General features: G+C 50.1%; 1 protein-coding gene across 1 annotated transcript; it reads left to right on the top strand.

The window, feature by feature from the left end:
- The first annotated feature begins 221 nt into the window (after positions 1-221).
- LOC116597470 (forkhead box protein D1-like) lies at positions 222-2,015 on the top strand. Its single transcript, XM_032355239.1, has 2 exons — positions 222-311; positions 773-2,015. Exon 2 carries the CDS (start codon positions 888-890, stop codon positions 1,902-1,904), a length of 1,017 nt encoding a protein of 338 aa, XP_032211130.1. The 5' UTR covers positions 222-311; positions 773-887; the 3' UTR covers positions 1,905-2,015.
- Positions 2,016-19,313: the final 17,298 nt, after the last annotated feature.

Genomic DNA, 19,313 nt, shown 5'->3' with positions numbered 1-19,313 from the left:
GTCTCCGTGCCTCCTTAAATCTCAACAGGCAATATTTCACGGGGAAAGAAAGATACCGTTTAGCTCCAGAATTTCCTCCAAATGGTGAAATGAAAATGCCAGCCCGCCGCTTCCAGCCTGTGAATGCTGCAGGGTCACCGGGGCTTTGCTAATGCAAGTGGAAAGTGTAAATATCTGGTTGATTACTGGCTTTCGCCCTTGGACAGAGAAATGAGATCACGATTTTCACCAAGGACAGGAACCAGCGCTGCCTCCACCGCTGCCCAGGCTGCTGCTTCCCCTCCCTGAGCCGGTCCCGCATTACATCACCGGTGAGCTCTTGCTGGTGGGGGGAGAGGAGGCTCCGCCAGGGACTCAGCCCCAGACCAAGGGGAGTAAACACGGAATAAGAAGGATAAAGGGGGAGGAGGGCGAGGAAGCGGAACAAGGAAAAAGAAGGACCAGGTTTCCCACCACCACCCGCTGTCTGCAGGGGAGGGGGAGGAGGGTGTGTGCAAGGGCGCCACATCCTTAAGCAGCCGCACCCCAAATTTCGTTCCTGCACCGCCCCCCTGCATCCCTCCACTTCCAAGTCCAAGTCCAACAAAAACTGACATCCAAAGGGACCAGGACAGTGGCCTTGAGAGGCTCAGAGGGACGGCAGAGAGACGCCAGGGGACTGGGAGTGACCGAGGCGCCCGCGCCTTGGGGCAGCGGGCAGGGAGGGGGTGGGAGGGGAGGCGGTCGCCGCGGCGCCCCCGCCCGGCCCAGCTAGCGGTGCCTCCCCCGCCAGGCGACAGCAGCCCGAGGGGGGAGGCAGAAGCGCCTCCTCCCCGCCGGGAGCCGAGGCGGCGACCGAGGGGGAGGAAGGCGCCTCACCTTGCCCCCGATGAGGGGCGGATCATGCCATGGCAGCGCCGGCGAGCGACAGCGGCGGCGGCGAGCGAAGCCCAAGCTGCAGCCCCGGGAGCTCGGCAGAAGCCGGGGTCGCCGCGGCGGGAGACCGGGACAGCGGGAACGCGGGAGCTCGGAGCGCCGCGGTGACGGTCCCCAGCCTCCCTCCGCTCGAGGACTACGAGTGCAAAATCTGCTACAACTACTTCGACGCGGACCGGCGCGCGCCCAAGCTGCTGGCGTGCCTGCACACCTTCTGCCAGGAGTGCCTGAGCCAGCTGCAGCTCCGCGCGGCCGCCGCCGCCGCCGCCTCTGCCAGCGCCGCGCCTGAGCGCCCGCTGCGCCCGCCGCCCTGGCACGGCCCGCCTGGCGCCATCGCGTGCCCCGTGTGCCGCCACCGCACGCCTCTGCCCGACAGCCGCGTGCACGGCCTGCCCAACAACACTAAGCTCGCCGAGGCCTTCCCGCTGGCGCTGCGCGCGGCGCACGACCCGCTGCCCCAAGACCGCCTCCCGCCGCTGCCCGCGCGCCGCGCCGCACCCGCCGCCGCCCAGACCCCGGCCCAGCCGCCGCCGCCCGCCGAGGACGCCGTCCCCGGACCCCGCGCCCGCGCGGGCCTGCGCGCCCCGGGCGCCTACGAGAGCTGCCAGAACTGCAAGCGCGCCGCGCTCACCGCCGGCTGCGTGTGCGTCGTCTTCTCCTTCCTCTCCATGGTGGTGCTGCTCTTCACCGGCCTCATCTTCGTCAACCACTACGGCGGCGGCGGCGGCGGCGGCGGGGGGGTACCTCCCGGCGGCGGGGCGCCCCCTGGCGCTGCCCCGGCAACCGGATCGCCCTCGCCTTCGCCCGTGGGGCCCATCTGCCTGTCGGTGGCCAGCATCCTGGCGCTCTTCTCGGTCGTCGTCACTTGGGTCATCTGCTGGCTCAAGTACCGGCCCGAGGGCGCGGCCGCGGGCTCGGCTGGGGGCGGCGGAGGTGGCCCGAGGGCTCGGGCTGCGGCGGGCGGCGGCACGCGGAGGAGCGACACGTAGTCTGGCCGCAAGCCGGGCCTCCGCCGCCACCCCAGCCCCGCGCCGCCAGAGAGGAGGGGGTCTCCGGCTCCGCGCGCTCGAGCTTTGCCCTTTCCATGCGGGCCCCGGACGCCCGGCCACCTCCGGGCCTGGCTGTCGCGCCTCTCCCGCCTCCCACGCCCCGCCTCCTCCGCGCGGGGTCGGCGAGGGAAACCGAGGAGGCGGGGATCCTGCCGGGGAGTCCCGTCTGCACAGACTGTGCAAGGTCAACCGCCGCTTCGCGCACCACCCTCGTCCTCGCCAGAGTGCACGACCGTCCCTCCCCAGAGCCCGAAGATTTGCCAAGAGGAGGTCAAAAGGAGTGGGACCCCCCGCCCCCGGGCCTGAGAGCTGGTTTTCCGGCGGCCGCGTCCAGAGTTTAAGGGAAGAGGTGCGCGCGCGCGCTGTTGTGAAAGGACTTGAATTGTCCAGAGTAAGAATGAATGAGATGTCAACGTGAGGGAAGGCTTTCCCTGCTTCCTGGCGGTCCTGGACGGGGAAGGAGCCGGGGCGCGGAAGGCGAGGTCCACCGCCCAGGGGCACGGAGCAGGAGAGTGGGGCGGCGGCCCGCGGCAGCCGCTCGCAGCGGGGCGACCCCCCACCCCCACCCGGCAGGTGCGCAGCGCGCGTGCGCGCCCGGGCTGCCGCCGAGTCCGCGGAGTGCAGAGGTGGCGGCTCGCGCTAGGCGGTGGGTCCTGCAGCTCCTAGCCCGGCGGAGTGCAGAAGTCCCATCTCCTGGAAACTTACGGTGGTTTTATGCACGTTGTTACTACCAGGAAGTCATTTCATCTTCTGTAACTGGACTCAGGGAGCTTAAAGAGCCCGTTCTCTCTTCTCTCAAAACTGACTTACTGTTGCCCCCACCTGGAAGATATTGAAAGCTTTTCACGCAGAATATAAGCTGTAGGCTTCCTCCGCCTTTTTTCCTCAATTTCATTTTTCTAAAAATAATTTATTTTAGGATGTATTAATCTGGAAATTTTGTATATTGAAATTTCCAGGAAAGTGTTTGATAAACAGTAATATTTCTCCCATACCTCCAGTCCAAGTACATTTCAAAATAAAGAGCAGAAAATAAAGGCGTGTTGGTAATTGAGTCAAGATTTTATACTGTGAAACAACTACTGACTTTCAATTATCTGTAAAATAGAAAATAGCTCCCCAAAACGAAACTTAAAAGTCTTAACTGACAAGTCTTTCTTCCTTTGATTACAAATATATATCACACTTATCAGGAAAATATTATTTTGAATTTAACTGTCATTGTTGGAAATCACTGAGATGTTCACATCGGTCACATTAGATGAAAAAGAATACGTATCTACCTGATTTTGTAACTAAAAAGCTGAGTTGCGAGTGTATGTTGCAAGCAGATTAGATGCCTTTTTAAAGAAAAAAAAAAAAACACTGTTCCAAATGTATTTTATATGAAAACGTTCTATATTCCATCTTTTGAAAATTGGAATAAGACAAAGTTTTCATGTCTAGAAATCACAGAAGCTATTGAGGGTATGCTATTATTCCTCATGTGTTTATGCAAGCTGTCTGCATGATATCCCGACACTATTCTATTAACTGAATTTGAATGGAGCGTTTGTGTCTGTCTTGGAGTGAAGTAATTAATTGGTCATTGATAAGTGGTATGGCTGCAATTTAGGAATTGCAATATGGTGTGTTTTATCTCTGCACTGTCTTAATAAAAACAAGAAGAATTTATAGAAAAACCTGTTTTCATGCTCCAAATTATTCGTATAGCATTTTTCTTGAAATACACATTCCCATCCAAATCCTAATCTCACACTTTGAATGGGGCTGAGAGAAATAACTCACACATGGGAGAAACGTCCATTGCTAGGGTGGGCATTTTATGGCATTATTTCTAAGGGTTAACAGGACTCCTGAAGGGCAAGGGAGATCTGTTGTATTTTGAAAGAAGCAGCAGCTTACCCACCCACTAATATAACGTCCACTAAAACTAAACTCTGTTGTCGGATTTTGTTCTCAGTTTCTGATGAATGTTTTCAGGTTCCTAATGGTTTTATGTTCCTAATACTAAGAGGCGCATCTCAGAGACTAGTTTTGATTAGTTTATACCTCCGACAAATGACTTGGGTTACTTCCATGTTCATTTTTATCTTTTACTTTTGTTTACTTCCAATGCTGAGGTTGTTTGTATTCACAACTGTTTTGTTGCGCAAGTGTATCCACACATCTAGGTGTGCACGTGTACTAGTAACAGAACTTGGCTTTGTGGATGTAACAATGTGTACATGTGTGCACACACCTTTGTTATTTCATTCCCTCAAACTGGCAACCTGGAAGTCTGTCTAAAGTTACTCGGGGACCAGCTTGCTTTCTAGAGAGTTTATTTATGTTCCACAGAGATAGATACACCAACAACCTAAAGTGAATTATTCCTCGTAAACCAGAAAGATATCTGAATTGCCTCAGTCACAAGACAAGCCACATTTCCCTTCTTTCATAGGCTGCACATGTAAATTTCTTGTAATGAGAAATTTGAGTTAGAATTATTTATTTATTTATTTATAGATTTATTTGACAGAGAGAGAGAGACTGCGAGAGAGGGAGTATAATTAGTGGGAGTGGGAGAAGCAGGCTTCCTGCTGAACAAGGAACCCGATGTAGGGCTCAATCCCAGGACCCTGGGATCATGACCTGAGTGGAAGGCAGCCATTTAATGACTGAGCCACCCAGACGCCCTGAGTTAGAATACTTTAAAACAGGGGCACCTGGGTGGCTCAGTGGGTTAGAGCCTCTGCCTTCGGCTCGGGTCATGATCCCAGGGTCCTGGGATCGAGTCCCGCATAGGGCTCTCCGCTCAGCGGGGAACCTGCTTCCCCCTCTCTCTCTCTCTGCCTGCCTCTCTGCCCGCTTGTGATCTGTCTCTCAAGTGAATAAATAAAATCTTTAAAAAAAAAAAAGAATACTTTAAAACAAAATAGATGCAATTAGTAGTTCAGTACCTAAACAGGGTGAAGTTTTTTGTTTGTTTGTTTCCTTCTTTCTTTCTTGGCTGACTTTGTATCATTGCTAATTTCTGACTTCCTTATCAGAAATTAAATGACAGGTCATGGAACATGTTTGGTCAATTTCCAGTGTCTCCCATTTTGCATATGTGCTTTAGTCATTCCTACATCATGTGAGAAGTCCTGATACACCAGAACCTTAGGTAGACAAAACGGGAGTTTAAAAAGTACTTGTTGAAATGGTCAGTGAGTTGTAGAGAGGGCTCGTGGTGGCAACGGAGTGCTTTTCTCCCTTCTCATGGAATTTTCATCTTCTTGTAAGAGCTTGACTCAATTCTGGACACATCTCCAGCTCATGGGTGTTAACTGCCAATAAAGTCGCTATAAAAAGCCAGCCCTGGTCTGGTTTGCACACCTGCTCAAGAGCTCAGGATTTCCATGGTCCAGGCTCTACTTAGGTTCTGGAGCTGCAGGTCAGAGTTATCATTGTGATTCAAACGGTGTCCATATCTAGAAAGAACATTAAGGCGAGGTCTAAAGACTGGTAACAGCACCCGGGAGTTGTGAGTCAATAGGGACTCTCTCCTTTCTTGGAAAGACTTCGGCAATTAATTTAATCCCTTTGAGACTTGGACTCATTTGCTACAAGATGGGACACCAAGTATCAGCCCTGCTTTCCTCAATGGGGTGGGTTTCAGGACTTGTATGCACAAGAGGACATGTAAGTAGAAATGCTTTGGAAACTGAAGTCCTGTGTGGATCCATGGCCTTGTTTTCCTTCAGATTTCCTAGGTTCTAATATGACCTCCCAAGAGAGGTCTGCCCTGACCTCTCTGTTGCAAAGAACTATCCATCAGTTTTATTTTCTTCTTAGCACTCATTACGGTCTGTAGGGATCTTCTTTCATTGTTACAGGCTTTATCTCAAACTCCCACAAACAGAATGCAAAAATAAGAGCGGAAACCTAGTCTGGTCACGGATTTTTCCCATAAAGCCTTACTCAGCCCTCAGCATATGGTAAGTGGCAGATAACTAGTCTGTTGACTTGGCTGCATGGGAGCCCCTGGACTAGAATGTTAAGCAACTTGGCTCCCCTTACTCAAACTACCACTTAATAACTCAACAGACCCTGTGGGGCTTAGGTAAACAGTTGCTTCCCCCACCCCTCCCCGACTTCATAACGATTTTTGAAATGTGAAAAAATCTATCAGACAACCACTTTGATTTTTGAGAAAAATCAGTTCATCACAGTGAGTATCTTCAGTGCGTTATATTCAGTGACAGAAGGCACCGGAGAGACTGAAGAGCATTTGGCCTCGATTTCCAATCATTTTCTGCGTTGTGAGGTTTTGAGGTGTAACTCCTTTCGGCACCTGCATTGATGGGACATGTACACGTTGCAGTGAAATTTCCCACAACGTTGAATCTAAATTTCTCATCATTTGTTACTTTCCGTTTAAATCCTTCAGTCTTTGCCATTTTAAATAACTTATCCTTCGCTGATTTGTTAAGTTTATAATCTTAATAGCTGAGTAATCCCCCATTAATCTGGGATCCAGATCACCCTCTTTAATCATTTCTTTCCCATTAGCTAATATTTGTGTTTTAAATTTCTGCTATGATGCAAAGTTGATTAAATTCATGTCTTAGGAAATGAACTGCATCCTTGCTACGTATGCATTTACATTTTTTCCCCTTTGAAACCATCTGTTTTTATCGTATGTGTTACAGTGTAAGTTTGGGAATATCTAATACTTACTGCAGGAAAAAAAAATTCTGAAATAAATGTTAAGAATGACTGCAGCTGATCTTAATCTAAAGTCCTATGAGTGAAGAAAGTGTGAGAGAGATTTTATCTATCTTTGGCTAGATCTCTTTAGATTGTCCATTTAAGAAAATTTTGGTATGTATACCATAAGCGTGTTTCTCTCCACCGTTCAAACTTCGAGCTTCTGTTCTTTTATGCAAAACTAAGATGTGCAAGTTTTTTTCTGTGATAAATTTACCACCATTCCTGATTATAAAATACATTCGTGGAAATAAAAGTATTCAATATCTAATTTCCAAGAATATTCCTAGGAGCTCAGGAAGAATGTGCACACTTCCTTTAGAAAAAAAAGTCTTTGCATGTAAAATTGGATTATCTTTGGTTTAGAAATACCGCATCTCCATGGGGTGAAGTGGGGGAATGTTGAAGTGAGAAGAAAGAGTTTATGCAAAAAGCTTCTCCTAGCTCCTAATATTAAAAAAAATTTTTTTTTCCAAATAAAGAGGAGAGGAAGTGTTTAATCACTCAAGGACAGAACACTATTATTTTGACAGTTACTATTTCAAAAACCACGGCAATTCCTGGGTAGCTCAGATATCTCTTAGCACAATGACGGAGTTATCTGCATCATATAGAAATAACACATTTATACGTCTGTGTGTGCATTTAAAAATATTTTATAGTCAAACTTAAGTGGTAAAGAACAATTGCACCCGACTTGTAGTTTGGGGGAAGGATTAACTCCAAGTGATAAGTAGACAGTTATTGCTTAGGAAGAATGTTTGGGACCAATCTCTGCAAGGCAAATGATTTGTCCACAGAGCTCATTTCTTACTAAATTCACACACAGCAAACTTATTGCCTGATGGGAACCTTAGCAGAAGTTCTCAACACTGACCACTGGCTAGAATTACCTGAAACTTGGGAGAAAAAAAGAAAGAAAGCTAAAGCACTCGACTGGCCCCCAGAGACATGTATTTAATTGGCAGGGAGGGGAGGCGCATCAGTATTTTTAAAAGGCACCCCAGGTGATTATACTGTGCAGCAAGATTTGAAAGCCATTGTATTTCACAAGGTTTTTATTGAAATGCGAACTTCTCCTTAATCTCACTTTAATGAACTAAACCCCACCAGGTTTCTTAGAAACTGGGAGATGGTGGAGCAATGCTGGGATTTCCCAAGTGGTCATGATTTAGATAACTAGTTGGATAACTATGCAATCGTTGCTTTGGTCATTGATTTTCCCCCACCCCCACTCCTGTTGACTTTGTGTTCCCTGGAAAGTTAAGCAAATATTTGCATCCCCATTTGGAGTGCTATGATCTTTCCTAACGAGGGCGGGGTGATTGGGCTGCGCCTCTGGGCCATACGGGACTCTTCTGTGGACTTCCCCCACTTCCCGCAAAATAGGTGAGTGCTTTCCAAATCTCCTGAGCCATCGAAATTCAGTGAAAATGAGGGGATTTGGGGGCAGATTATGTGGATAACCAGGAAAGTCTCGAGGTTAAATGATCAAAACCTTGCTAGTGACAGCTGTGGGTGTCATTGCCAGGGACAGCTAAAGGAGAATCTGCTGGTCGCCAATAGGATGGATGTTTGAGCAGATCTAGCAGAGTCATGTTTTAAAACATTCACTAGGAGAGCTTTTAAATGCTTTTAAAGGACCCTCCTGAGCAGCCGTTCAGCGTGCAAATTAATTCCACGCGCTTGGATCCAGGTGTAAATGGATTTCCTCCAGACCCAGTTGGGTGGGAGGTGGGGGGATTACCACCATTTCTCTTCCTTGGACGAGGACGCCCGTGGTGGCTCCCTGTTGAGCCAAAGTACTCTCAGGGGAAAAGCGGGTTCGTGGGAGCGCTGATGGCTGTCCGGGCTTACTCCGCGAGAACCGCCCGGGGACCGCCACCAAAACCGTTTCCCTGGGGGCGGCTCCCGGGTCGCCAGGTGGAATCCCGCCTCCTAAAGCTAGCCTATGTCCCTTATCTTCCTGCAGCTTCCTGGGCTGGAGGGAACCTGAGGCAACTCGAGGGTGACAGCCTGATACCCAAACGGCTCGACCAACGACTGGAGCCTGTCCCCTTCGAGGCCCCTTGCCCCGGTCCTCCGCCCCGCAATCCGCACGCACTTGTGACCCAGAAGGGCAGACACCGGCCCGGGTGGAAATCGAAGGTGCAAGGACCCTCTCAGAGGGCCCACTCGTGTGGCACGGGTGGGATGGGGACCGGCTTGCACAGCATCTTGTCATCCCCACCCCGGCACCCAACATCTCCGCTCAGCTTATTTTGTTTTGTGTTTGTCTGGAACCTGGTCTTCAGCCCTACTGTCCCGGATTTTGTGACTGCTTCGACCCTACTGCAGGGCCTGAAGGGTCTGTGATTTATGATCCGATGGAGTATTTACAGTCCCTCAGTGCCCACGGAACCCTTCCCGCGTTCGGCTCAAAGCTCTGAGTTCAAAACTATTAAAAAATAACGGAGAACCCCCAGATACAGGGGTAAAGAAGGGAGTGCGGTGGCTTTGTAGCCTGCGGGGGATGCGGAGACGTTAGTCCAGCCCTTCCTTCTTTCTGGGCTTTCAGGGCTTTTGGAAAATCCGCCCCATTCCCCATTCACGCCCTCGCACGGCTTTCAGAGACAGCAAAAGGTGTCAGGACAAACCCTGCCCTTGTCCGGTCGGCAGACCAGAGCCAGGTGGACGTGAGGGGATTGAGGGGGCACTTGGGAGTACCTTAAGAGTCCCTAGCTTTCCCTTGTCAATTCCTTGGAGTTCCCTCCCAGCGCTAGGCCAGCTTCCCACCCCAGACCTTCCAGGACCACCTGCCCAGCAGAAGGCCTGGTTGGTCCCTGGGTTAGACGCCTGGTAGAAACTCAAGAAGCCCCAACAATAACACGGTCCAGAGACAGAGCCAGTCTTCAGGGAGTCAAGAAGAACTGGATTCTTTCTGCACATCAGCACATCAGCTGGCCTACTGCTTGTCCAGCCAGAATTAGAGGCAGATGGATGATGCCAGTCTATAAATTTATTTAAAAAAATTTTTTTAAAACAGATCTTATTTATTTATTTGACAGACACAGATCACAAGTAGGCAGAGAGGCAGGCAGAGAGAGAGGAGGAAGCAAGCTCCCTGCTGAGCAGAGAGCCCGATAGGGGCTCAATCCCAGGACCCTGGGATCATGACCTGAGCCTAAAGCAGAGGCTTTAACTCACTGAGCCACCCAGGCAACCCTATTTATAAATTTATTTATAGGCTAATAAATTCTATGGGGGGTTGGGGAAGAAAGGGGGCTTGTTTAGAATAAGCAAAAATTTTAAAATGGGATTATATCGTTGAGTGTGTTTTAAAAGAGAAGACGGAGGTGGAGTGAATTTCCAAATTCTTTTCAGTAGAGGTAAGGTAGATCAGTGCCTTCCAGAAACATTAAAGGTAACTTAAGTTGGAATTTATTTACAACCAGAGCAAAGCAAACAACGGAGAGATGAAGTATTTGGGCAGCTCCCAGATCTCATCCCTTTGGGGTCTAATCAGAGTGGTGGAAACCTAGGGCTTTTTTTAAAAAAATTCATTTTTTAAATGTTATTTTTTAAAAAGTAAACTCTACCCCCAACATGGAGTTCAAACTCACCACTGGGAAATCAAGAGTCACATTGTCTACCCACTGAGCTAGGTAAGCAACCCAGAAATCAGGGCTTTCTAACTGAACAGGACTGGCAATATAATGTCCTGGGTTTATCTTAGCTGCGAGGTCATAGGGGTGGCTCAGTCGGTTAAGCTGTTAAGTGACTGCCCTCAGCTCAGGTCTCCCATGGGGCTCGCTGCTCAATGGGGAGTCTGCTTTTCCCTCTACCCTTCCCTCTGTTTGTGATTTCTCTCTTTCTTTCTCCTGCTCTCTCTCAAATAAATAAGTAAAATCTTTTTTTAAAATGTTTAAAAAATTAATCTTGCCCTGTCGCTTCCTAACTGTGTGATGAGGGCAAATTAATTAACCTCTCTGTGACCTCTTTCCCACTTTTTTTTCTTTTTTAAGATTTTTATTTATTTATTTGACAGAGATCACAGGTAGGCAGAGAGGCAGGCAGAGAGAGGAGGAAGCAGGCTCCCTGCTGAGCAGAGAGCCCGATGTGGCGCTCCATCCTAGGACCCAGGGATCATGACCTGAGCCAAAGGCAGAGGTTTTAACCCACTGAGCCAACCAGGCGACCCTCCTTTCCCTTTTTTTAACTAGATATAATCTGGTTGTTTGGAGAGGTAGGTAAATTGTAAAATTGTAAAGTGCTTTGAATAATGCCAGCACCTTCAAAATGCTCAATAAATATAAGCTATTGCTATTATATAATATATACATCACATTTTTAAACATATAAGAGTACTGTCATATTATAGTAATAACCATAAAATAGTAATCTAGTGTGATTATATAATATTACTATTATATATTTATGTGATGATAATGTCCTAGTGTCACTGGTCAAAGTGAACTTAATGTTTTCCCAAATATATTTACAGTTCTCCCAAAATAGCTTGAATCCAAGCAACTGCCTCAAGGTACACCAAGCCTTCTGAGCTGTCATGTTGCCAACCCCAGGACACTGGACATGTCCTCAGAGAAGTCTCCTGGAAACTGTGGTCTGAATCCTGGGAGGGAGGCTGAGAGATGGCATACCTACCTACCTGTGGTGGTATGTGTGGGGGGGGTGCAGTCCCTCTCCCTGATTGCCCTACCCTGACACTTTCCTAAGTGAGACTTTATTTGTATTTTTTTTTTCAACATAACAGACTTTAAAAGGGTTTGTCTTGAGGGTTAATTTCACTTATATCCATCCTTCCTTACATCACCCTGCACTTCTTCAGTGTATAAACTGGCAAAACCCAACCTCTATTTCATTTATTTTTAACATAAAAGAACATGAAAACTTTGAGAGCAAAGGACATAGAGTTATTCTTTTTTTTTTTTAAAGATTTTATTTATTTATTTGACACATAGAGAGAGATCACAAGTAGGCAGAGAGGCAAACAGAGAGAGAGGGGGAAGCAGGCTCCCCGCTGAGCAGGGAGCCCAATGTGGGACTGATCCCAGGACCCTGGGATCATGACCTGAGCCGAAGGCAGAGGCTTAACCCTCTGAGCCACCCAGGCGCCCCTAGAATTATTCTTTTTTTTTTTTTAAGATTTTATTTATTTATTTGACAGACAGAGATCACAAGTAGGCAGAGAGTCAGGCAGAGAGAGAGGAGGAAGCAGGCTCCCCGCTGTGCAGAGAGCCCAATGCGGGGCTGGATCCCAGGACCCTGAGACCATGACCTGAGCGGAGGGCAGAGGCCTTAACCCACTGAGCCACCCAAACGCCCCCCCCCCAGAATTATTCTTAAGTCAGTAATATTAAGTAAGGGTCTATGTGACATATCTTGCACATAGTAGGGTTACAACTATGGTACTTTCTGTCCTAATGTCCTTTTCTTCCTCTCAATCCCCTATATCCTTCTATCCCCTAATATACAAATATGCCCTCCATGCCCACATATTCTGGACGGGTGAAGTGGGGATTCAGATTGCTTCCGGTACAAATGTATTTTCCAAACTAGAAATAGTCATTCATTGTTGTCTAGTATGAACCCACCTTGACTGGCATCAATTAGGATTCTTTTTTTTTTTTCCAGAAACATCTTAGTCATACTGTTTCTCCTGCGTTTGGTCATATTCTCTTTTCTTCCCTCCCTCTCTCCCTTCCCCCTTCCCCCCATCCTCCCCCATCCTCCCCCCCCCCCATCCTTTCCTGCCTCTCCTTCCATCCCTCTGTCTTTCCAGGAGTTTTCATTTTCTTTTCTTCAGTTTTGTTCCCCCCCCACACACACCCCACCGTTCTGTTCCTGAATACCCCAGGGTCTGGATCTTGCCTTCCTGGGTCATCTACCCTGATGAAACCACACTGTTTGCTCTTCTGAAATTGGGGCTTCCTCACCAATCAGAGGAGTAGAGTGCAACCCCTGCCCTCATCCCAGGGACCTGAGGGACCTGAAAGTATCATTTCTATTCTAGAGGGGACTCATATGACCCCATTGTGACAGGGCAGCCTGGGCTTTCTGAGAACCTTCTCAGCCAGCTTTGAAAACAGAGAACTCAGGTCTGGAGATGCCATTGGGATTCCCTTACCCATGAGACTGCTCACCTTGGCCACAGCTACAGTTTCTGTTTTCTCTTCTGCCAGGGAGCTCGAACATCTCGTCCAGTTTTGTTACATCAGTAGTTTTTGTGACAAGTAAGAACGGCTAACCCTTTGGCTGGGCGGTGTATTGGTACACTGTTCTGAGAGACCTGTGCCCTCTTTTCAAGCCCCCACTGCAGGGCAACTGGCTGTTGCCTCCACTTTATCTGTTGGGTCCCCTGGTCCCAAATCTTCTCAGGGAAAATGTTCTCAAAGCCTTTATATGAGTAATTTGTGGAGCCTTATGAAGACTCTCTCCTGAATGTCCCCGCTTTCTTTTTCATTTCTCTCACAAAAGCCACCAGCTGGAAAATGACGACTGGTTCTCTAGGATCAGAATGTCCCAATCCCCTGACCTCCAACAGTGACATCTGCCTTACTCCCAGAGGCAGAGAGAGGGTTGGTCTCTAAGAAGCCTCCACCTGCTCCTGAGAAAATTCAGTCACTGATTTGGTACCCTGAAGGAAGTGTCTTCAGAAAGAGGATAGTAGGGGAACTTCCAGAGGGATGCTGAGTCCGGAAGACCCCAAAACTGCCTCTTTACTGGTAGAGCATATCTATAGGTTTGGATGGCCAGGGCCTGTCCAATTTGCCAGGACTTCAGAATGTCCACTGGACAGTTGCCTTTCACTCTGGTAGTCAACGTATATAGCTCCTTCACTCCATCGCTTTGGACTTCTCCACCACATGCTCCCTCCTGCCCTCCCCTCTCTTCAGTAAGTCACCTAAGAGGAGCTGCCCAGACTTCTCTGGTTGAAATAGCACCCCACCCCCCAACTCTAGTGGTCCATGCCCACTCCTTCCCCTCTTCTCCTCCCCCAAGTCCTTCAGCTTCTCCAAAGCTGAGCCTCATCCTTGCAACCACCAATCTTCTGACCATTTATGTTCTTTTTAGCTGTTTTCCGGACCATCGGCTCTGTCAGGAGGAGGATTTTGGTCTGTTTCATTTACTAGTGTAGTCCCAGCTCTTGGAGCAGCATGGAGTAGAAGCTTAATAAGTATGTGCGGAAAGAATGAAAGTCCTTGCGTGCCAGTCCTGTAAGCTGCTCTGAGGACACAGCTGAAGACAACTGACCATTCAGTTGGAGATAAGAGGTAGAATAAAATAATCAAAACTTTCTCAGGGAATGGCTGTAAGAGCTAGCTTTGCAGGTGTCTCAGGCCCTGGAGGGGACAAGAGAGCAAAGGAGCCTCAGCACTTAATGAGAATTTTCTGAGGAGTTAATGGACGATTGAATGGGATAATGTTGGACAAGAAAGTGTTTCCAGCTTGGTCTTGAAGAATGCAGTGGGGAACAGGGCGATGCTCCAGGCGCTGTGGAAACTGAAAACCCGTAGGAGGGTGGTGTTAGCCTGCTACTAGCTTCCATACCTCTTGACTGGCCCAGAACGGCCCAAAACAGCAAAACAGGTTGGGCTGGCCATTGGGTCCTGGAGCTAATGCGACTTTCCACTTCCAGGGGAGACTTCCTGGGGCCAAGGGTGTCCAAGAATGCAAGGGTGGACAGGCCAGTGCTTTGGAGCCCAATCGACTGAGGTCCAGACCTCGGATACCAGGCTTGACACTGCATTTATAACTGGGCAGCAAGACCAAGAAAGGCAACTAGGAACGGACCCAGTGTCCCTCCGGGTCTGATCCTTGCTGTCAGAGCACCGAAGGCTCAGAAAACCATTGAAGAGGCTTGCACAGCTCCTAACTCATCTGCTACGGCCTTGGAAATCATTGTTCCATTACATTTGTATCCCAAAATGCCCACTTCTTTTTTTTTTTTTTTTAATCCAGCAGAATCTTTTTAAGGGGATCCACTGGAAAAATCTCAGCCCCTCATCGTCCAGATTCAAGGTAAGAGAGGACTGGAACAGCAAGTCGGTGTTAGGGGGATGGGGGTGAGAGGGGCTCTGGCTCTGACCAACCCTGGGCCACGTGGGGAGGGGTGGTTACAGGAGACATACCTTCCTAGGGCACTCTCTAGAGTGAGCACAGGGTCCTTGCCCTCAGAGGTCAGCGGGGCTGCCGGAAAGGAACCTGAATTAGTCGACTGCTATCTCCAGCCAGCTTTCCCACACCTGGTCTGGAGGCTTCAGGCTTTCCGGGGTTTTCCTGCCAAGAACTGGAGCTTTGATACCCCACCCCCACCCGACCTGCGAAACGCAAGCGTCCTCAGGCGCCCTCGGTACCCAGGAGTAGTGGGCCAGCTGCAGGACTTCTAAGATCGTCCCCACTGTACCCTGGGGCATCCTCCGTCGTTGGAGTCCTTGGACTGGGTTTGCTGTCCCCCCCCACCCGTGTCGCCTCAATGCAGGAGTAAACTGATGGCCCCAGGATTGCTGCTCGGCGGGGATTTGGGCTCCGCAGAATCTAGTTTTGTCCGGCTCCTCCTCGGAGTGTCCCAGGGAGGAGGGTGGGGAACTCTGTGGGGCGGGCTAGGGAGTGGAGGGTTAGGGCGGAGGAAACGGGTCTGGGGTGTGGTGGCACCAGTAAGTGTCAATTTTCGTACGTATATAGGAGTGAGTGCCCGGATGAGGGAGGGACAGGAGTGGGGGGACCTTCGGGCCCGTCGGGGCTCTGGAAGCCATCGGGCTCGTGCTCAGCGGGCTCTGGGTTCAGGGAAAGACCATGTCGTGCGGATCCTGGAGCCGCGACTTTAACGCGAAAGGTGGACGTAGGGAGGAAATGCCAGCTTCTCAGCTCCGTCTACAAAGGCGCTCTGGGAAGGGATTAGGCGCCCGCTGTACTTTCGCTTTGGGCGCAATTGATGCGAACGGCGCTCTGAGGGCTGCGTAATTAATAAAGATTACGCCCGTTTTGTCGAAATGTCCCTCTTAATTAATGGACAGAAGAGCGCGAAGGGTGATTTATTTGCATTTGCAAAAGGCTTTCGGCCGCATGGGCTTCGCGGTGGGGGCGGCTGCTGGGACCCAGGACTCACTGGCAATTACCCGGTTGAGGCTGTCCAGTTACCGATCGAAGTGTTTCTAGTCCTGTTCCCCTCGCCTCGCCATCTACGGGACCTACTCCAAGGGCCTTACACCTCCACCCCCTAACTCCGTCTGAAACCACCGTAGCTCTGGGTGGGCTTGCATCCCCCTCAAAGGACGGGGCGGGCCGTGGAGGGCACTCCCCTCGTCACACGCCCCCCCCCCCCCGCGCCTTTAAATCACCCCCTTTCTAGCACCAGAGGGGACATCCAGATCTGGTCGCCGATCCTTGCGCGCAGCCCAGGCTCCGGTTGGTGCTGTCAGGGAGGGGGTGCGGGATGGAAAGAGGGACTGGCTCCATGTCCCTGAGGCCAGAAGCTCTCAGGAAACTCTGGAACCTATCCTCTGCGTGCGCATGTATGTGTGATCTTGTGTGAAAATGTGTGTGAACGTGTGTGACTGTGTATGTCCCTGTGTGAGTCTTATGTGTCTGTGTTTTCTAAGTACGTGAGGAGAGAGTTTTGCTGAAATAACACTCTCTCTCCGGTCTTGCTGTCCACCTGCTGCTACAGCGCAGGAAAAAAGTGCCGCCTTTCCCTTGAGCGTCACCGCGTCAAAGCAGTCTGACTTTCTCTCCATGGGTGGGGAAAGCAAATGCTTTCCACGAAGCAGGGGCTGGGGGTGGATAGGTGGAGGAAGCCGTGTGGCCAGCGTGGAGGGACCAAGAGCCAGGAAGAGGCTTCAAAGGGTTCGGTAACGATTCTTCGGCCTTTATTTATGCCCCTATTAATACAATATCCATCATGTAGATATCGATCTTTATCCTTTAAACTGATACGCTAGGAATCAATTAGCCATGCAGATTACATTTCTTACATATCCAAATGTTAATCTTTCAGTCTCTGGGCCAGTGATATATATATTTGCAGCCAGATAGTATTAGATTTCGTTTAGAAATGGGAAGAAAAAGGCTCCCTGAAGTTCATTCCTCTTGGGGCTACTTGTCTTAACTCTCGGTATGCGCTGGGCGTTGGGGGTCTGAGGGGCGGGGTACCCCTCTCAGAGTTTTCTGGAGGAAAGAAGCAAGACCGCTAGAGTGACCAGCATGCAGGGCCACCAAGGGGACATGGGACAGCTTTCTATGACAAGGTTCTGGACAGCTGGTTAGCCCCAGGTCTGCACTTCGGTCCGGGGTTCCCTCCTGCTAAATAAAGTACCCGGTCTGGCAGGCTCCTTTCGATCGACCATTCTGGAATGGTCAGTTTTCATCTTTTCAGAATTTCCCCTCCAGGTTCCTCCCATCTCCAAGGTTCTAAATCGAAACTATTCTCCCACTGCTCACTCTAAAACCCAAGACTCATTTAAAGATCCATCTCCTGAAAGAAAAACCTAATTTAAAGCATGAAATAGCTGCTTTTCTGGGGGAAGAGAGATGGAGAGAAAGTTTCAGGTCTACGAAGGAACATAACGGAATTAATGATGTGCAGAAATTGGAAGGGCTGAGGCATTCTGTTCAGCCTGTGGTAGTTTCTTTTTCTTTTCTCTTTTCCTTTCCTTTTTCCTTTCTTTCCTTTTTCAGTCTTTTCCTTCTCCTCTTCCTCCTTCCCAGCCTTCTTCTCCTCCCTTACAAAAGGCTGGTGGGGTCAGGTAAGGATGCATCCCAGGGCGCACGTCCCCTCCTCTGGTCTGTTCACGGAGAGCCCGAAGGGGCCGCCTGGAGGAAGGGTGGGTGCTGCATGTTTCCTGTGATTTTCCTGCTGTCCCCTGCCTGCGCAGGCCAGTCTTAGGAGACTCAGCCTCTTCCACCTCCCCCACCTGTTGTGTGTACTATGCGGAGTTGGCTGTGCAGTCTCTCCCTTGGGCCCAGGTTTTAATCCCTTGTGGATTGTGGGTCCTGGGTTTACTCAGAGCTCTGCAGCTCTTGGGCTCCCGTGCCCTCACTGGCACTTGCATCCAGGCTTAACTAGAGACCCGGGTTTGGACATTTCCCCCCAGATCTCTCTTTTCTTGCTCCTTGCATCCCTCCCTCTGAAGTCCACCTGGGAGAAAAATTTCCTGTGGGGGTTGAAGATATTTCGACTGGGAAGCAGCATCGGCTCAGGGCTCTGACTTGGACACTGGAGCCACATGAAGTCAGAGACCTGGCCAGATCCAAGGGAAAGGCCTGTTAGCTTTCCCCGACCTTGCCTACTCCTCCCACACAACATCCATCTCCCCCACCCTACCCCAACTCAGGGCTCTGCGATTGGAACCCAGTTAGGACTCCTTCCATCCTAGCATGCCCCCAAACGCCCGGGGATGGGGGGCAGGAGTTCCTGGAGTGGTCATTTGCCTTGCTTTTTGCTCCAGACTTCAAGGAAACCCAACAGACCCTGGAGTCTCCCCACACCTCCCCCCCTCCATTCCCATCAACGTTCTCCAGCTCTACTCCCTCCTCCACCTCTGGTCCCCGCCTCTTCCCCAAGGCTCTGGCTGCCTCCAACATGAGACAATGCCTCGGCAAGACCCCTCAGTCTTTACCTCCAAGCAAACACAGGACCGCCCCCCCCCAAGGCACACAATTTGATTCTCAAAAATAAAGCAGTTGTTTGATCTCTCTTCTAAACTTCAATCTCTCCACCCGCCCCAATGGATTCTACTGAGTTGGGCACCTATTCTTTTTTTTTTTTTTTTTTTTTTTGCAAGACGCTTTCCCCCCAGGGAGAATTGGGCTCTGTCATCTTGTCTTCCTTATTTGCATAAAATATAATTTTTGCAGAGCCAAACAAATGTCTGTAGGAGACAATTTGCCGTGAGCTCCATTCTCTCCCTCCCTCGTTGCCCTTTAAAAAATATTTTTCTTATCCATCTTCTTCCCCTTTCTTCTTTTCCCTTTCCTCGTTTTCCTTCTTTTCTTCCTACAAACCATATGTTCTTTATTGAGAACCCGCTCACACGTTCTCAGCCCACTCCCCCAGCTGCAGGGGCACCGTAGGGGCACGCAGGGGCAAAATCAATGGGGCTGGCCCACACCACATTTCAGTGCGGCGCCCAGATCCCCATCCAGTCCCTAAATCCGACCTCATCCCGGCTGATTTTCCAGTGGGGAGAATAGCGGCGCCAAAGCTTTTGACAAACAACCGCGGGGGGCCTAATGAAGGTCGCTTCGCCCGGCGCTGCGCTGGGCCGCGGGTTTAACCCAAGCATTTACCAATTCGGTATCGTTGCATCCGGCCAAGAAGCGCGTGGTCAAGGGCTCGGTCCTTTGATTTCCTACGCGTGAACGCGGGGCAGCCTTTCTGCGGAGTCGAGGGCTTCGTGGTGTCGGCTCAAACCACAGACTGCATCCTGAGCGATGCCTGGGACCCAGCGAGCGGACAGGCGCGTCTCCGCCAGGCCCTCCAGTTGGGGCAAAAAAGGCCGGGGTGGCAGACGTCTCCCCACCCCTGCAAGTCAGGGATATTATTTTACATAGATCATAATTTTCTCTTAAGGCCTGTGTCTGGCTAGAAATGAGGTCACCTCTTAGAGGCCGCAA

This window comes from Mustela erminea, chromosome 8 (assembly GCF_009829155.1).
Source record: "Mustela erminea isolate mMusErm1 chromosome 8, mMusErm1.Pri, whole genome shotgun sequence".
Classification (NCBI taxonomy): Eukaryota; Metazoa; Chordata; class Mammalia; order Carnivora; family Mustelidae; genus Mustela; species Mustela erminea.
Note: the sequence above shows the minus strand (reverse complement) of the source record. Positions and strands in the feature narration are given on the sequence as shown.